The sequence below is a fragment of the Miniopterus natalensis genome, chromosome 9, assembly GCF_054644295.1.
Source record: "Miniopterus natalensis isolate mMinNat1 chromosome 9, mMinNat1.hap1, whole genome shotgun sequence".
Taxonomy (NCBI): domain Eukaryota; kingdom Metazoa; phylum Chordata; class Mammalia; order Chiroptera; family Miniopteridae; genus Miniopterus; species Miniopterus natalensis.
Genome location: NC_142089.1, coordinates 18,297,452 through 18,314,026, shown reverse-complemented (window position 1 = coordinate 18,314,026; position 16,575 = coordinate 18,297,452). Strand labels below are relative to the sequence as shown.

The window sequence follows — 16,575 nt, the reverse complement described above, 5'->3', positions numbered from 1 at the left end:
ATCATTCCTAGGTTCACAGCAAATGGAAGTGGAACAAAGACCGGGAGGATGAGGTCACTTGTAACTTTATACACAATTCTGTCTGATGTGTTACAGCCTGCATACGGGCCATTTGAGACCTGAGTCAAGACTTTATAAAGTTCTTCCTAAACTGGGATCCGCCTCCCAGAAGCCTTCTGGCAGCCTAGCTCTGCCTTGGGGGAGGGGGGGTGTTGGTTGTCCAGGCTGAAAGCTGCACCACTGGCCAGCTGTGCCCTCCCGGAGCTTCAGTTCTTCTGTGAAATGCCTCCTTCCCAGGGTTGCTGTGAGGAGTCCTGGAAGACACTAAGGAGGGTGGTGCACATGAAGGAGGCTGCTCTGTGGCCCTTCAGGGCTCAGGGGTGACACTTATACAGCCTTGAGGGCAGGTGCCCCCAGTGAGAGGAAAGGTAACATCCTAGCTCAAGGTTTCTGCTGGCACCTATTATCCCCATTTTATAGAAGGGGAAAATGAGGCACAGAGAGATCAAGTTTCCTACTGAAGACTGGGTGGGGTTAGAGCCAGGTCGAAGTAGGACCCAGCTCTGTTTCTCTAGCCCTTTCGAGTGGGCTAGGGTGCCTTGAAGAAGCAAGGGCTTCCCAGAGGCTTCAGAGGGACCCAGAGTCCCAGAACCCAACCCCTGGAGGCCTAGGTTGCCCTATCCCAGGGGCCTCATGCTCCCATCTGTCTCTCTTGCTGGGAAGACTGGGTCAGCTTCTCATTTCCAGCACCTTAGGTTCTCCCTGAGGCTGGGGATTGCCTCTTTGTTTCCATAGTAACAGTGAACAGAGGGGCCTCCTGAATTCGTGTAGAAATACTGCACCGGGACCTGCAAGCACATATGGGCCCAGGGAATCCCTGGATGGGCAGCCTTGGATACATGCATGCACACATACACACACACACACACACACACACACACACACACACACACCTCTGCATAGGCGTGCATGCCCAATGCATGTGTGTGTGCACACCCAAGCCCCCTTGTGAACACACACACACTCTCGCACACGCAGGCACATACACCATAAGCCTACTAACCGAGAAGTGGGTCAGGACATCATCCTGCCTGACATGACCCACTCCCACAGCCACCCTGGCTTGCTCAGATGCAGGAAAGGTCTTGGGGAAATGGGGGACTTCGCTTTAGCTTTATAATAACACCCACTGCTACATTTATAGCTACTTACTATGTGCCCAGCATTTTCCTTTTCACATATAACACAATGTCACTTTATGATGTGTGCCCAGTGAGGAAACATGTTCAGAGAGGTAGAGTGATTTGTCTGAGGTCACACAGTTGGCATGGCCAAGGCAAGATTTGAGTCCAGGACTATTTGGCTCCTGCCCTCTCCACCAGACCTCTCAATGCCAGACCCATGAGTATTCACCTGGGACCCACAAACACAGATGGGGACGCCTGGCGCAGGTGGGCCCAGAGTTGAGGCCTCCCAACTCGATTCCTGGGTTCCTGGACTTGCGGCTGTGAGTAAACACTATTGTTAGGCCTATTTACAGATGAGGATACTGAGGCTCTGGGAGGTTCCGTGACTTGTGCACAGTGCAGCAGCAGCAAGACCCAGGCTCTGCCTGGCTGCAGTCTGTGGTCTGCCCACCTGGGACCAGGCCAAGGGAACAAAGCAGAGGCAGGGCCCCCTCTCCCTGCTGGGCGCTCTGTCCCTGGAGTCTTTCCTGTTCTGGGCAACACTGGTTTCACTATGCCCGAGGCGGGCGCCCTCTGCTGGCCATGTCCTGGCTCTGCAGGGCCATGTTCCCTCGGAGCGAAGGGGATCCTCCTGTCCCTGGGATGTAGGAGGTGGGAGGGCCTTTGAGCCTCCGACCCTGACTTCAGATGGTGGTACCTGAGGTCACCCAGCCACTCAGGAGCTGAGCTGAGCTGAGGTTTGAGCCTAATGGCTAATTTCCAGGCTCTTGGCCTTCCACCCCTCCCAGGTGGGGAAGAGATTTTACTCCAGCTGCTTTCACTTTCTGCCACACACCCCTCCACATCTCAAACAGGACCTATGGTCCCATTGCTCTCGAGGGATCTTGAAGACGGGTTTGTAGCTGAGAGTCTGTCTCCAAAAGCAAAGCTGGGGTCTAGGGCTTGAGGCAGTTTGAGACATGGAGCTGCCACTGACTGGCTGTGTGGCGTTAGGAAAGATTCTCAACCTTTCTGAGCACTATCAGATGGGATACTCTGAAGAACTGGAGAGATTTGAAGGTCTCCGCCAATTAGAAGGCATTTACTCAGACTCCTTCCTCTTCCTCTCGATTCCCTCCCCTCCCCACTCCCTTTCTTCGTCTCCTCCTTCCAGCCTCGGCAACCCCCCACCACTCTGTGGTATGGATATTATTATCCCTTCCTCTTCAAGAGGAGTCATTTGAGGCTCAGGCAGGTACAGTAACTGGCCCAGTGGCACCCAGCTAGGCGCTTCTGGCTTAGAATGCGGATTTTGGAGAGCCTACCCCTGCCCTGTCCCCTCATCTTCTCTCTTCTCACTCACTGCATCTCATCCATCATTTCCTCCTACAAAAAGTGTCCCAAAGCCTTTATCGACTTCTTTCCTATCCTTTGCCACCACCCAGGCCAAGCCCATCATTTCTTTATTTTATTGTATTTTAATGATTTTTGAGAGAGAGAGAGAGAGAAAGAGAGAGAGAGAGAGAGAGAGAGATTTTGTTGTTCCACTTATTTCTGCATTCATTGGTTGATTCTTCTATGTGCCCTGACAAGGGGTCAAACCCACAACCTTGGTGTATGGGATGAAGCTCTGACCAACTGAGCCACCCACCCAGGACAAGACCCATCATTTCTGGCCAGGCGACTGTAGCAGGCCCCTCATCTCCTCACAGGTCATCTGACCTTGTTTTCTACAGTCCAGTCTACACACTGGAGTAGGCAAAGTGAGCTTTTTATTTTATGTAAATCAGACCACATCACATATCTCTTTGAAACTCCTCGTTGCAAGTGGAATTAACCTAAATTCTCTTTCACAACCCTCCCCACCCCAAGCCCTGTGCTATCTACCCAGCCACCTGTGTTTCCTCCTTGCTCATGAAGCCCAGTCTCACTGGTTTCAAATTTCCTGAACATACCAAGCTTGCTCCTGCCCCAGGGCCTTTGCACTTGTGGTTCCTGTGGCTGGAGCACCTTTCCTCTGATGTGTGTTATGCCTGCTGCCTTTTCTTTCTTCCAGTCTTGGCTCAGTTGTACCCCCTCAGACCACACTACCTAACATTACCCCAGTCATTCTCAACCACATTACCCCATTTTTTCATAGCTCGTGTAAGTTTCTCCCACTGGAAGGTGAAATCCATGGGAGTGAGGGCCTTGGTTTACAGCTATGTCTCCAGGACCTAGCATAGCACCTGATAATTAACAGGTGCTCAGTAAGTATTTGTTGAATGAATAAAGCCCTCCTTAGCCTTGACTTCTTTTGCAAGTTTGGAACATCTTTCAAATCAGTCCTATTTTTCTCACTCCCATTGTCATAGCCCAGAGCCTGTAGCAACCCCTCCTACCCACCATGCCACCCTACTCTGTCTCCCCTGCTTCCTTTTCACATAAATACTGCTCTCTCAGGCCTCAGGGTGAACTACTCTTTTTCTCTCTGCCCTTTTGCCCTCATTTGACTAATTTTCATGTGGCTGTCAGTAGTAATTTAGCTCAGGCATCACTTCCTCCCAGAAGCCCTCCATGCTTTCCTTTCAAGTTAATGCTTACTTCTGGCCCCTATAGATCCTTGGTGCCTCCTGGTTCAGAGGGCAGTCTCCTCTCTATTTTAAGAGTGTGTCTCTCCCTCTCTACAATGGGAGCTCCTCAAGGCTAGGACCCATCTGGCTCATCACTGTGTCCTCAGCACTCATCCCTAGGCTGGCCTGGCACAGGTACTTGGGAAACACTGAGCTGGGCTGGTCTCATCACTGCTGTGATGGGACCTTTGGGATTAGACAGGCCAGACCAGTGTCTTCCAGCCGTATGGCCCATGCAAGCCACCTGCTCTCTTTGAGTTCTGTTTTCTTCATCTGTAAAATGGATACAACAATCCCAACTCCTCAGGGTTTCGAGGTTTCTAAAGGAGCTTCTCTCGTGTATGTGATGTGCTGGCACGTGGACAAGGGTGAGGGAGTGATGAGTCCCTTCCCAGGTGTGGTCTGGGCCCTGGGCTTCGCAGCTGCCTCTGAGCGGCAAGCCCCCTCAGGCCCTCCAGGGGAAGAAAATGTATGTCTTCTCGTGAGCCCTGGCCCTGGCTCTCTGCCCTCAGACGCCCTCGGAGGTGAAGGAAGAAGGCAGGCAGACTGGAACAGACTTTAAACTTGGAGCCACATAACCAAATTTGAGACGTGGCTCTATAATTCACCCAGGGCAAGTCCCCACACATCTGTGAGCCTCGGCTTCCTGACCTGGAATGAGAGCTAACAGCACTTATAGCCTAAGACTCAAAATGACGTGAACAAACAGCCAAGTTCTTAGTGGGAGCTTGATTATTACAGCCCCAAACAATGTCCTGCCTCCTCCTGATTCTTCCTGTGGTTCCAGGTGTGTGTATCATGACCAAGGTGGCAAAGAGGAGCCTTCCCAGGTTACCTGAGGTCTGGCTTAGGTGCCTGCAGCCTGGGTTAGGTGCTGGGACACTGGGAAGCTCTAGACACTCAGGAGGACCCACATGCTCGTGCCCTCACCAGGTGACAATGTGTAAGTGGCCAGTTGGCCCCCTAGGAGATGTCTGTGGAGTCCTCCAACTGAGGTCAGCGCAGCTTGGGAAGACAGAGGCCCACCCTCCACCTCAGGAGGTCGTCACCCGTGCATTTTTATTCATTCCTTCTCTGCTGTATTTCCAGAATAGTGTGCAATAAATGTGTCTGGAGAGCAAGACTGTTCCATACATTCAACAAACACTTATGAGTGCCTACTGTTCTTGGCTCTGTGCTAAGCGATATACATAAAGTCAATGGCCTTGACAACCCCTTCCCAGGGCCACCCAGGGTGCTCCTAAATCATCCTAGTTCTTCTTACTCCCAACCCAGCTTCCACTGGTTGCCAGGCTCCAAGCATCGGGACTTTTCCCAGAATCCAGGTAATGCATCACGGGGTCTGGGACGGTTGCACCCCCGCATCCACCACTCTCCAAATCCTTCCCGTCTTTTATGTCCCAACTCCAGCAATCCTTCCCGTCCCTCTCAGGCTCTCAGACATCTGCCCCCTCCCAATGCCCTACATCTACCTGGGGTTATGCCCGGAGAGACCAGCAGGTGGCGCTAACACTCCCTTTTCAAAGCCCAGCGCCGGACGGAACTCCGGACCCCGCTAGGACCCCGTCCCTTCCTCCCTTTCTTCCCCGCAGGGACGGGAGTGGGCTCTGTGACCTCTGGGTGACCCCCTCCTTCCTGCTGGCTCCAGAGAAGAGACCCAGGGAGACTCCAGTTGCTCCCGCAGGCCCCGGGTTGTCTTTTCCTGCCCGGTGGGTGAGGGGGTCCCTCGGGGCCGAGCTGCAGCTGGTGGGGCGGGGCCGGGGGCGGCGGGGCGGGGCGGGGCGGGGCGGGACGCAGCTGCCCGAGGGAGAGAAAGGAAGAAGGAGAGAGAGAAAAAATGGAAAAGAGAGAGAAGAGGTAAAGGACAGAGAGAGGTGCTCTGGCTCCCAGGCTCCTATCCCAAACAGGTTGACCAGGGGACTGCCCTCTGGACCAGGGTCCCAGCTGAGTCTTACCTGAGGACCAGGTAAGTGGCTGAGGAGACAGATGGGGCTGGGGCGTGTCAGCCTGCCGAGCAGAGCAGGCCTGGGGTACTGAGGGCGGCCAGTTGAATTCCGCTGCTCAGCAAGAACCCCTGAGCCCGCCATCAGCTCAGCCCTTCCAAGGAGACCAGCCAGGAACTTGGGAGGCAGCGAAAGGAGCCCCTGGGATGAGCATTAGATGAGGGCTCTATTGCTGCTCTTGACTCACGATGTCAATTTGCACCAAGCTCTTTCCATCTCTGCACCTCAGTTTTCTTCATCTGAAAGGGGGAGGGGGACATCTTGAAGATGGTCCTGTGGGGTAACTTTGCAAGGTGTCCCCTTGCAAAGGATTAGCCCTTCCAGGGGCCTCTGGAAGACCAGGAGGCCTTTAATTTCAGACAGTGGGGAGAGGGGCTCATTTGGAGAGATGGGCAGCCCCTCCGTGTCAGGGGCCCTAGGGCCCTGGTCTATGCCTCTCTCCTTAACTCGTTTCTCAGGGACTCAGGGTGCGGAGTGTCACAGAGTGGGGGTGGGGAGTTTCCCTAGCTGTCTGGTGTTCAGAAACCTCATTTGGGGGAGGATGGTGGGTGCAGGTTGAAGGCATTTCTCTGGCGCTCCAAGATCAGGAAAGAAGTGGATTGGGTAAATAGTGTGTGGAACTGAGGTAGGTACAGTGGTAGGCATATGGATGTCCCAAGGTAATGAGGGAGGGTCGTCCAAGCCCTTTTATTAACTGGCTACTTGCCCTGGCTCCAAAGCCCCTGCCTTTCGAGTTATTAGCTCCTTCACTGCTCACAGCATTCAGCCTGCCAGGATGAAGAGGGTGGGGGAGTGGAACTGGAGCCACTCCTCCCTCACCCTGCTCTTGGGAAGAGATTGCTCCAGATTGTTCTCTGGGTAGGAAGGAGCTGGCACAGGCAAATTCTAGGATCTCAGGGATCCCAGGGTGACTGAGTTCACTTTAGGTGGGGAGACAGTCATGTCAAGCACAGGTTTGGGAATCAGATCAGCCTGTGTTCAAATCCTGACTCAGCTGTGGGTTTTTGGGTAAGTCAAGTAACCTCTCCAAGCTGCAGTCTCCTCCTGTGCAAAATTCGAACAGTAGAGCAGGGCCTTATAGGTGCGAAGTGACCTAATGCAAGTAAAGCCCTTGGCACAGTATCTGGCACCTAGTAGATGCTCCTTGTTACTCTCCTTACGGAAGTAAAAATGGAGGCCCAAAGAAGGGGGGGTCACAGCTAGGCCCTCCAGTGAGTCAGAGCCCCTCTTCCCGACCCCATGTAAACACTGAGCCCCTGCTGTTTGCACCCAGCACTTGCCCCCGCACTCTACAGTCACCCCATCCCTACTGTGATTACTCCCTCAGCTCGCTGCCCCAGCCAGCAAGGCCTCGGGTCTGGGGTGGAATGAGGGGTGGGGATCCCCAAGGCCAAAGGGTGGGAGAGGCCCAGAGGAGCATGTCCACAGCACGTGTCCTCCTTCTCCCTTGGGAAAGGGCAGAGATGGGGTCGGGCCCGGGCTGTGTGCGCGCGGAGAGGGGCAGCGAGGCTGGGGCCGAGCACGGTGGGGCGCAGAGAACCCCTTTTGCGCTCCTGCGCCGGCGAGAGGGTGGGGGCGGCCAGCTAGCGAGCCTGGCGGACCTGGTGGCGGGCCGAGTGGGGAGCCGGGACGGGGGGGCGCCCGCGGCCCTCACCCCGCCCCGCGCCTCTCCCCGCAGCGGGGGCGCCCCGCCCCCCGGGCGCCCGACGCGGACGCGGCCGCCGCCGCCGCCGCCGCCGCCACCGCCGCGCGGGAGTCGCTGTCCGCGGAACCGACATGCAGGCGGCGCGGGGCGGCGCGGGGCGGCCGGGCCGGGCGGGCCGCGGGCCGGATTGCGAGCGCCAGCAGCGGCCGGGCGCCGGAGCCGCGTCCCCCTGCGCCGCCCCGGGCCGGCCGGCCGGAGCCGCCGCCATGCGCCCCGGGCCGCCCCGCGCCGCGCTCCGCCTGTGGCTGGGCTGCGTCTGCCTCGCGCTGGTGCAGGCGGGTAAGGGGGCCCGGGCGGGCCGGGGGGCGGGGGCCCTCAGTTCCCTCCCTGTCTCCCTGGGAGCCCGTCTCTGGCCAGCCCCAGCCTCTTCCCTGCCTTCTTGACCTCCAGCTCCTTCCTCCAGCCCCCAAATCCCTTCTGGCCACCCCAGCCCAGGGGTCTAGGGTCTTGTGATCCCCAGGCCCCTCGTACCATTGCCCTGAGCCCAGGCCTTTGCCTCAGGTACCTTAGCTCCCTTCTCTGGCCGGGGGAGCAGCTGAGGACACCAGTCCCCACCTTGGGCCTCCCTCCCTGTCCCCAAAAGCCCTGCAGGCCAACTCTGCAGGTCAGAGCAGGATGGGGTCCCAGTGGGGTCCCAGTGTGCGTGAGCGTGTGTGAGGTTAGGGACTGGCACCCACGGCACCGGGTGGGCGAAGGTGGCCCCTGAGTCTGGTGCAGTCAGTGCCTGGCCTGTCCCGTGGGGCCTGGCCTCATCCTCGCCCAGCCTCCCCTTTGGCTGCTGTTGCCTCCCTTCATCTCTCCTTCTGTCCGTCTCTCCATGGCTCACTACTGTCTCTCTCACTGCCCCCATCTCTGTGTCTGCCTCTGATACCCCATTTATCTGTTTTCTGGATCCGTGTCTGCCACCACCTGTCTGTGTCCCTCTGTCTCTTTCCGGGTCCATGTCTGGCTTTGTCTCCCCTTGGGCTTCCGGTCCACTCATCTGTGGGGTGAGGGGTGTGGCTCAGGCCCAGGTCTCCCCCTGTTGGCACTTGCCCCTTGTGAGATACAGAGGCTGTGTGACTCCACTGCCCCTCTCCTAGAGCTGCTTCCTTCCCTGACTCCCACTGCCCCCATCACTTCCTCCTACTCTCTTCCCACATCCAGGAGGCCCTACTGTGTACCCTTGGTTCCCAGCTGAGGGGCCTGCTCTGAGCCACCCCGTCTTCCCCTCCCACCTCCCCCCTTGCCCCTTAGAGCTCACAGAGGCCCTTCCTCAGGTTTCTTTCTGCCTGGTCACCCCAATGCTGAGGGTTCCTCCCTTGGTCCTGACTCGCATCCCGGGGCCCACCCCAGCGTGGCTCTTCTCTACCTCTAGGGCTTTCCCCTTCCCTCAAGGTCACTCACTTGACAGTGCAGTACTGTAGAAAGAGCGTTGGACTGGGATTCCTTTTGACTACTTTTTATCAGACTTAACCTTCAGCTTCTGAACCCTGGCCACCTATGTCTCCCCCCCATGCCTGTCCCCTCACCTTTTAACACCCCTACATTAGATCTGGCCTTGGCTCAGTTTTAGTTTGCACCCCTGGTGTGGCCGGCCATCTGGGGCTCCCACCCTGGACACAAGGAGCCTGGGGACTCTCTGTCTGGCCCTGCAACCTACTAAGGAACTGAGCTCCATGTATGCCAGCTCCATGGAGGCCCTGGTTTCTTCCTTCCCCCACCTCATGGCCTTTCCCAGGTTTCCACTCATGAGACAGTGGACCTGGGCCTCACAGCAGGGGGTGCTCAGGCTCTGGTGCCTCCCCACCCCCAGACAGCCCCTCCGCCCCAGTGAATGTCACTGTCAGGCACCTCAAGGCCAACTCCGCGGTGGTGAGCTGGGATGTCCTGGAGGATGAGGTGGTCATCGGATTCGCCATCTCTCAGCAGGTAACCCTGCGGGAGGGAAGAGCACTTAAAGGTAGTAGCGGTGGGGGGGAAGGGGGGAAGGACTGAGGAGCAAGACAGACAGGCAGAAAGTTGCACATATGGCTTGAAAGGGGGTCCCTGAGGGGACTGGTCAGTGAGGGAGGGCTCTGGAGCCTTTGTTTGGGACCTGGGAATTACGAGTGTGGTTTTGATTTTAAACAGACCTGAGATTTGGACCTGGCTCCAGTTCTCACGAAGTGTATGGCTCTGGGCGACTTCCCTAACCCCTCTGCCCTGTCTCCTCATCTGTAAAATGGAGATAGTGATATCTGCAGAGATGGTGGGATGCATAAGTAAGATTATATGTGCAAAGGGCTTAGGTGGTAGCCAGGTGAGCCCATTATCACCCCTGGAGAGGTGGCGGAGCGGGGTGGTGACCGGGCCCTGGAAACGCGGGCTGGCTCTTGCCTTGGCAGAAGAAGGACGTGCGGATGCTGCGCTTCATCCAGGAGGTAAACACCACCACCCGCTCCTGCGCCCTCTGGGACCTGGAGGAAGACACGGAATACATCGTGCACGTGCAGGCCATCTCCATTCAAGGCCAGAGTCCTGCGAGCGAGCCGGTGCTCTTCAAGACGCCGAGAGAGGCCGAGAAGATGGGCTCCAAGAACAAAGGCAAGGCCTGGTCACTGTGAGGAAGGGACGGGGTGGGGTGAGGGCTGGTCAGCGCCAGAGCAGCAGGAGGTTGAGGAAAGCACTAACTCCCCCTCCTTCCCCCCCACCGCCTAGTAAAGCAGTACCTGAGAGGTCAATACAACGCGTATGTAAACACTAAATTTTGGATTCCCTTATTGCTGCCACCCCAAGTAGCCATCAGCACGTTCTAGAACCTCTTTTTGTTAGATGTGTGGAAACCCATAGAAACAAACACTTACTATCTTGGACTTGGCTGCAGAGGAGCAGCTGGGGGAGGAAAGGAGCCCAGACCTAGTGCCTCTCTCCCCTCCGACCACAGACGAGGTGACCATGAAGGAGATGGGGCGAAACCAGCAGCTGCAGACAGGCGAGGTGCTGATCATCGTCGTGGTCCTGTTCATGTGGGCCGGTGAGTCTGGCCTCCTAGCCCTTCATTTAACCTCTGGGAAGCGGGGGACCCTGACCAGACCCCTTCTCTCCCAGAAACGAAGGGTGAGGGGCTTAGAGATCGCTAAGAGGTCAGAAGTTTCTAAGTCCTGCCTGGTACAGCTCTCGGGACCAGATCCGATCCCTTCTCTAACTCAGCCCTCACCAAAAAAAATAGCATACAGAGAGCTGCCTTGTGGGGCTATGGGAGTATTTTCTCTTCCCCTCCCTCAGAGTGCCGGTGTTGACATATCACAGCCTCTTTGCCTTCTGGCCATGGCACAGCAGGCTCTCCCCGCTCTTTGGGTTCCTGTGCTGCCAGGTGCTGTTAGGCCTGGGTGGCTCAGGCTTGGGACATGCTCTTCACCTGCTCGTCCTTCTGGCCCGGCTCTGAGGCCGCCTCCATAAAACCTCCGCAGCCCCTTCACTAGAACGTCACTCCTGCCTCCACGCCTCCACAGCACAGTTTGCCCCTCTCTTCAGCCCTTCTTAGATAAGTTAATTGGGCTTATATCTCTCTCTTTTCCCACTTATCCTCCCTGAGGATAAAGATAAAATTTCATTTTCATACTCAATCCGCATTTTCTGAACAGCCACTTCATTCCATATAGTGCTACATTCCAGATAGTGCATTCCAGGTAGTGCTATAGCTATGACTAAGAAGATCCTTGTGCTTGCAAGCAGCTCAGCCTGGGAGAGGCCAGGCCTTTACTTAACTCTAATTCAATGACATGAGTGCTATAATAGTACTATGTATGGGAGCAGAGGAGAGGGAATTAATTCTGGGGCTAGGAGTAGAAAACAGGAAAAACACAGAGCGGTAACATTTGAGCTTTGAAGGGTGAATAGGAATTCACCAGGAAGCCAAAAAAAGGAAGGAAGGGTGTTCGGGGCAGTGTGTTCAAGGAACAGATTAAGCTCAGTCCATCTCAGTGCAGCTGTGACCCAAGAAAGAAGGCAGAAAGTGGAGGGGTAGAGGATGGTGAGGCTGTAAAGTGGACTGGAGTCTGGATTGAGGAACGTGAACATGCCAAAGCTGTATTAGTATGGTGGGTGAGGGGCAGGCCCTCAGAAGAATTAGGGAAAAAATGTTCTGTAGGCACATAGAAAAACAAGCACTTGGGAAAAAAAGCAGGAAAAACAAAGGATTATACAAAAGAGGAGGTTTGCTTACGGTGCCTTATTAGACTTGGCACAGATAGTATTTACATAATCATAACAATATAAACCTAGTGAATGAACCTGAAATTGTCATGTAATTCTGTTAGGATGATGGGGAAGGAAGTAGGAGGAGTTGTTAGGCTTTATCGACTGTTAGAGTAGGCAGCTAGAAAGATAAGAGCTGAGAAAGGCAGTTAGGGCTTGGAGACAGGAGAAACCAAAATTAGACAATGAAGGCAACAGACCCCTATGTGAGGAGAGAAGATCTAGAGCCCCTCTGGGATGTGGTCTGACTGGGAGCCTTATGGCTTAAAGATATTTTTTTGAGAAATAAGGGAGGGGGAGACTTACTGAGGGGCACTCTGGCTTAAGGGTATAAATACCCCAAGCCCCAATGGGTTTCGTTTCAGCTGGCTGAGTTGCCCACTCAGACTATACCTGAGTGTATTCCTTTTCTGCAAATAAATTCTTGCCTGCTTTTGCTGCTATTTGTTGTCACTTGTTTGAATTCGTTCCTACAAGAAGACAAGAACTGAGGACGCAAAGTACTGTCTCTGGCCAGAGGCCACCCTGACCACTGCTGACACTACCATGGTGGGGAGTCAACAGATGATACCTAAAACACACAGGTCAAGAAATAAACACTATAAATCAAATATAGAAGAAAAAATGGGGAAAACATAAGAATTGGAGTTGGCTGCCTTAATACTATTCAACTTTCAAAAAAGCTTATTATGCTCATATATTATTAGTTTGATAACAGCAATAGCAGAGTGCAGGCCCTGGGGTGCACATCCCAGCTCACTCCTGAGCGACCTTGAGTGAGTTATCTAAGTTCTGCATCAGTGTCCTTGATCCTAACCTGGGGATGATACTAGGGACCCTCACAGTGCCGTGAGGAGTAAGTGAACTAGAATGTCAGTGCACAGCGCAGAGGTGCGCACATGCTCAACAAACACTTTTGTTTCTATTTTCCCCTAAAGGCAAAGGGGAGGATTCAGATGTTTAAAAAAAGGGAAGGGAGGGGACATGATCAAAGGTCCCCATGTTGTAGGAAGACCAGCCCAGCAGCAGTGAAGGGGATGGTTGGTCAGGGGGCAGGTGGACACGGGAGCCAGAGGCCAGAGGCAGGCTGTTGCAGTAGTGCAGGTGAGAGACCATCTGGAGCTCAGAACCTAACAGGAGCCTAGCAAGTGCTCATGGGAAGGAAGCAGGCCGGCAAGGACTCTGACTGTTCTCCCTTGTCCCCTCAGGCGTCATTGTCCTCTTCTGCCGCCAGTATGACATTATCAAGGACAATGAACCCAATAACAACAAGGAAAAAACCAAGAGTGCGTCAGAAACCAGCACACCAGAGCACCAAGGCGGAGGTCTTCTCCGCAGCAAGGTGAGGGCTGGACCTGGACTTGGGTGGGTGGCCCCGTGGCTCGTGCACTGGGAGTCCCTGGACTGCAGAAGGGGTCAGCTCAGGGTCTGGCATAGCTACAGCTGGGCAGAGCCAAGCTTGGCTGCTGCCTGTGACCCAGGGGACATTGCAAATTGATTTTGGATTCTCTCCGTTTGCAGGGTGCCAGGGGCCAGTGGGGGTTAAAAAAGGGGGGGACAGCGAATGGAGAGGGCAGAGCTCTTGGTTGGTGTGGGACGAGAAAGGGGCTTCTGAGCTCATTTCTGCTCCCGCTGTGCTGTGTGGCGCGGGGCAGGGGCTTCACCTCGTACCTTCGTTTCCTCTTGTGTAAAACAGATATGAGACCTTTTCAGTGCTGGCTCTGAGCAGCTCAGAAGACAGACAGTGGAGAATGTGAGAGGATCTCATGGTTCTGACGATGATTATCCAACAAACATCTGGCCCTCTCTACATTTCCTCCTCCCTCCATCTTCTTACACCCTCTGGCTTACTGTCCTCTCTCTTGGCTTCACTCTTTCCGGCGCATTTTCCTGAAGCCTATTAATCCCCATCTCCAGAGGCACCTCAACAATGTCAGTGGCTGAGGCTGCGCTGAGAGGCAGATCTGCAGGATGTGAGAACCAGCCAGCAGGATGGCTGTGCTGGGGGTGGACTGGGTACCACGAGTGGTGGGTCCAGGCCCAGACTGACCGTTCAGCTGAGTGAGGCTGAAGGCTGGGTTTGAGAAGGCAGAGACAAGACATTCAGGCAGGGCTACTCCTTTCCTTCCACACAGGACAAGAGCCTCACTTTTAGGCTGCAGCCCTGCTGCTCCCTTCCTTCTTGTGTCCTCTGTTTTCAACTTTGCAAGAAGTCTATTCGATTAGCCCTGGCCGCTTCTCTCATTTTTTCCTCCCAGTTTCCAAACAAGCTCTCGGTGAACATCATCGAAGCGTGACTACCTGTCTGCAGCGAGAAGGATTTCATTTTTCTCTGCTGGTCCCCAGGTCCACAGACACAGGGAGAGGGAGGACTGCGGTGGAGGGGGAGGCACGGCTAGCTACACAGTTCTCTCTCTCCCCGATGTCCTAGTCTGGTGAAGGAAGCTGAACTACAAACCCAAATTCTGCAAAAAATAAACAAGCCACAAAACTTGAGGCCTGGCCCCATTCTGGAAAAGGCAAAGCTGCATGAGACACGGCCTTCTTTCTGCCTCCTGGACAGGCGTCCTCTCTGAGAAAATGCACAAAGCTTCTGGGAGATAAGCACTTAGACTGACTTAAGCTCTTTCAGAACAAGAACCATCAGGGAAGCCATGGGGCAGCCTGTGGGGCAGGGGCATGGCTGCCATGGAGCCTTTTCTGGATCCAGCCATCAAGGACTTGTTTGTGATGTGATGTACAACTTTGTGTGTGTGTGAGATGTTATCTGTTTTGTCTCTTGGAAAACACAATGGAAGGGCTTCACTCCAGAGGGCAGAGGGATTCCCTGAGCTGGTTGCCTGCATCCTCTCTTTGGCCCTTATTTTGACTGTAAGACCATCAGTCTGGGGTTTTAAGAAAATTAGAACACCTGGAAGGTACTGGCCCTATTTCTTTAGGAAAAGTCTCTTAGAGCTGTAACAGTACTGTCTTGGACAACTGAAAGGTACGTTCCCATGGGACATCCTGAGGGGCTGCTAAATCACCACGCTGTAGTGGAAGCTGCTGGAAGGCAGGCCTGAGCCATTCAGCCAGAGCGGTCCTGGCCACTGGGGTCTCCATATATTATTGCCATCTCATCCAGGGTTCTGTGAAAGCTACCAAGGGTCCTCATGTCCTTCCCTAGAGCCTGTGTGGTGTGAGGTGACAGGTCTCTCTCTCCACTGCCCTTCTGGTAAAAAAAAAAAAAAAAAAAAAATGGTGCTTGATAAGGGAAGGAAGATCCTTCCCTAGGACTGACAAGTTGTGGCTGATGAATGCCTGCATGGAAGAGATGGGCTTCTGCGTTTTCCAGTGGTGGCTAAGGACAGGAGCGTGGAGGACTGCACCTAGCACAAGCCTGGCATATAGTAGATGCTCAGTGAATACATGTGGAACTGAATAAGAGCAATAGCCCCAAGCCAGAGAGCTGAAAGCCATCACCCCGTGACCACCCCTTCCTTCCGGTCTACAAGAGCTCTCATGGCTGGGTCAGCCACCACTCTGCTTTGCCTGAGTGTGGAACATGGAGGGAGGAGAGACGGGTAAAAGGCAGATGTCAGCAATACTAAGGGCTTCCTCATGGGAAGGCATGAGGCTTCACTCATTGTCTTGTGACTTCCATCCCTGCTGAATGGGGCTGCAAGGCCAAGGCTCCTTAGGGGAGAGAGGTCCTTACCTCTGATCCAGTTAGAGCAATAACCACTTTTTAAATGTAAAATAAAAAGACAAATGAAAAGGCACATCCTTGTCTTCTGGTAAATGCCCAAATGTTGCCCTCTTTTTCTGGCAGTTGGCAGCCAGTCAGTTCTCTCTCCATTTTGGCCTGCAGCTTCCTAGGGACATGCCTGCCAGCCAAGCTGGAGTTGGAAGGGAAATCGCGAACAGATGGGGGTGCACGTGTAGGAGGAGAAAATAGCTGCTCCATCATCCTATTACTGAGCCCCACCCCCGCACCCCAAACCAAGCTTGGGCTGCCTCACCACATAGGTATGCAGGCTGGTGCTCAGTTTTTAAAACAAAGGGTTTTCCCCTCGGATGGGGTTGGGTGCTTTCCCTGGCCAAAGGAATGCAGTTCTGTTTCTCCCAGGGTTGAGGAGGAAGTGTAGAGGAACTGCACAAGCTGCCATGCTGCAGCTCAGTATTCACAGCATGCTGTTCTGGGCTGCTAAAGGAACATCATTATGATCCCAACGGCAGGATGAAAGGTAGAGTAATGGGGCCATTAGCCAATGAGCAAACCAGTAAATGGGGCACCTTGAACATCTCGGTCAGAACCAGCAAGAGCTTGGAGAGCGGGGCTTAGAGAAGGCTGTTCTGGAAGGTTCTGAGAAGGAAAGCAGGTCTTAAGAGGTTGAGTGGGAAAGTGGGAAATCAATTAGCACACAGAACTCAAAGCCAAACCTCAGAGAGGCACTTCCCAGGTCCCCTGTGCTCACACAGTGCCAAATGATGGAGAAGCCCCCAAGTCAGCATCAGGTATAGCTGGTTGTCAGTGGGATTCAAAAAGTACTGCTAATGGCAGTTTCCTGTCCCTTCCTTATCTGAGTCTATAGTACATCAGCTGAGAGAATGAAGAGAAGAGGAAACAACACTCCTGCCTTAAACTCCATTGCCTTTAATTACCTCCCTACACCCCCAAGTTCTTTAATGACTGAGCTTTTCCAGAATCCACTGTAGTTGCACAGAGCCTTGCAGCTAGGACCTGCAAGGTGGTCTTTTCTTCACTGCTCACTTGGATCCTTGGATTCCTCACAGCTTGGGAGGGGCCCAGGCAAGTTCTTGAGACTGAGACGTGACTGGCAGAGCACAGTAAGCCTGTGGGAGGAATGCAGGACTGAGAGGCAGGAGAC

The 16,575-nt window shown here is 54.3% G+C and overlaps 1 protein-coding gene across 2 annotated transcripts; it reads left to right on the top strand.

The window, feature by feature from the left end:
* The first annotated feature begins 7,557 nt into the window (after window positions 1-7,557).
* On the top strand, window positions 7,558-15,465 carry FNDC5 (fibronectin type III domain containing 5). 2 transcript variants are annotated; one of them, XM_087820274.1, is made up of 6 exons: window positions 7,558-7,765; window positions 9,282-9,397; window positions 9,853-10,051; window positions 10,392-10,481; window positions 12,913-13,046; window positions 13,963-15,465. In XM_087820274.1, exons 1-6 carry the CDS (start codon window positions 7,558-7,560, stop codon window positions 13,999-14,001), a joined length of 786 nt encoding a protein of 261 aa, XP_087676400.1. In that variant the 3' UTR covers window positions 14,002-15,465. The 2 variants fall into 2 exon arrangements, with proteins under 2 accessions (XP_087676400.1, XP_087676402.1); XM_087820276.1 differs by having other exon boundaries at window positions 13,401-15,465.
* Window positions 15,466-16,575: the final 1,110 nt, after the last annotated feature.

Excerpts from the sequence above, each read along its gene's own strand:
- FNDC5 (XM_087820274.1), top strand. The coding sequence starts at position 7,558 with ATGCAGGCGGCGCGGGGCGGCGCGGGGCGGCCGGGCCGGGCGGGCCGC. Across the intron at positions 10,052-10,391 it reads GATGGGCTCCAAGAACAAAG|ACGAGGTGACCATGAAGGAG; the intron begins GCAAGGCCTGGT and ends CTCCGACCACAG. Across the intron at positions 13,047-13,962 it reads GAGGTCTTCTCCGCAGCAAG|TTTCCAAACAAGCTCTCGGT; the intron begins GTGAGGGCTGGA and ends TTTTCCTCCCAG.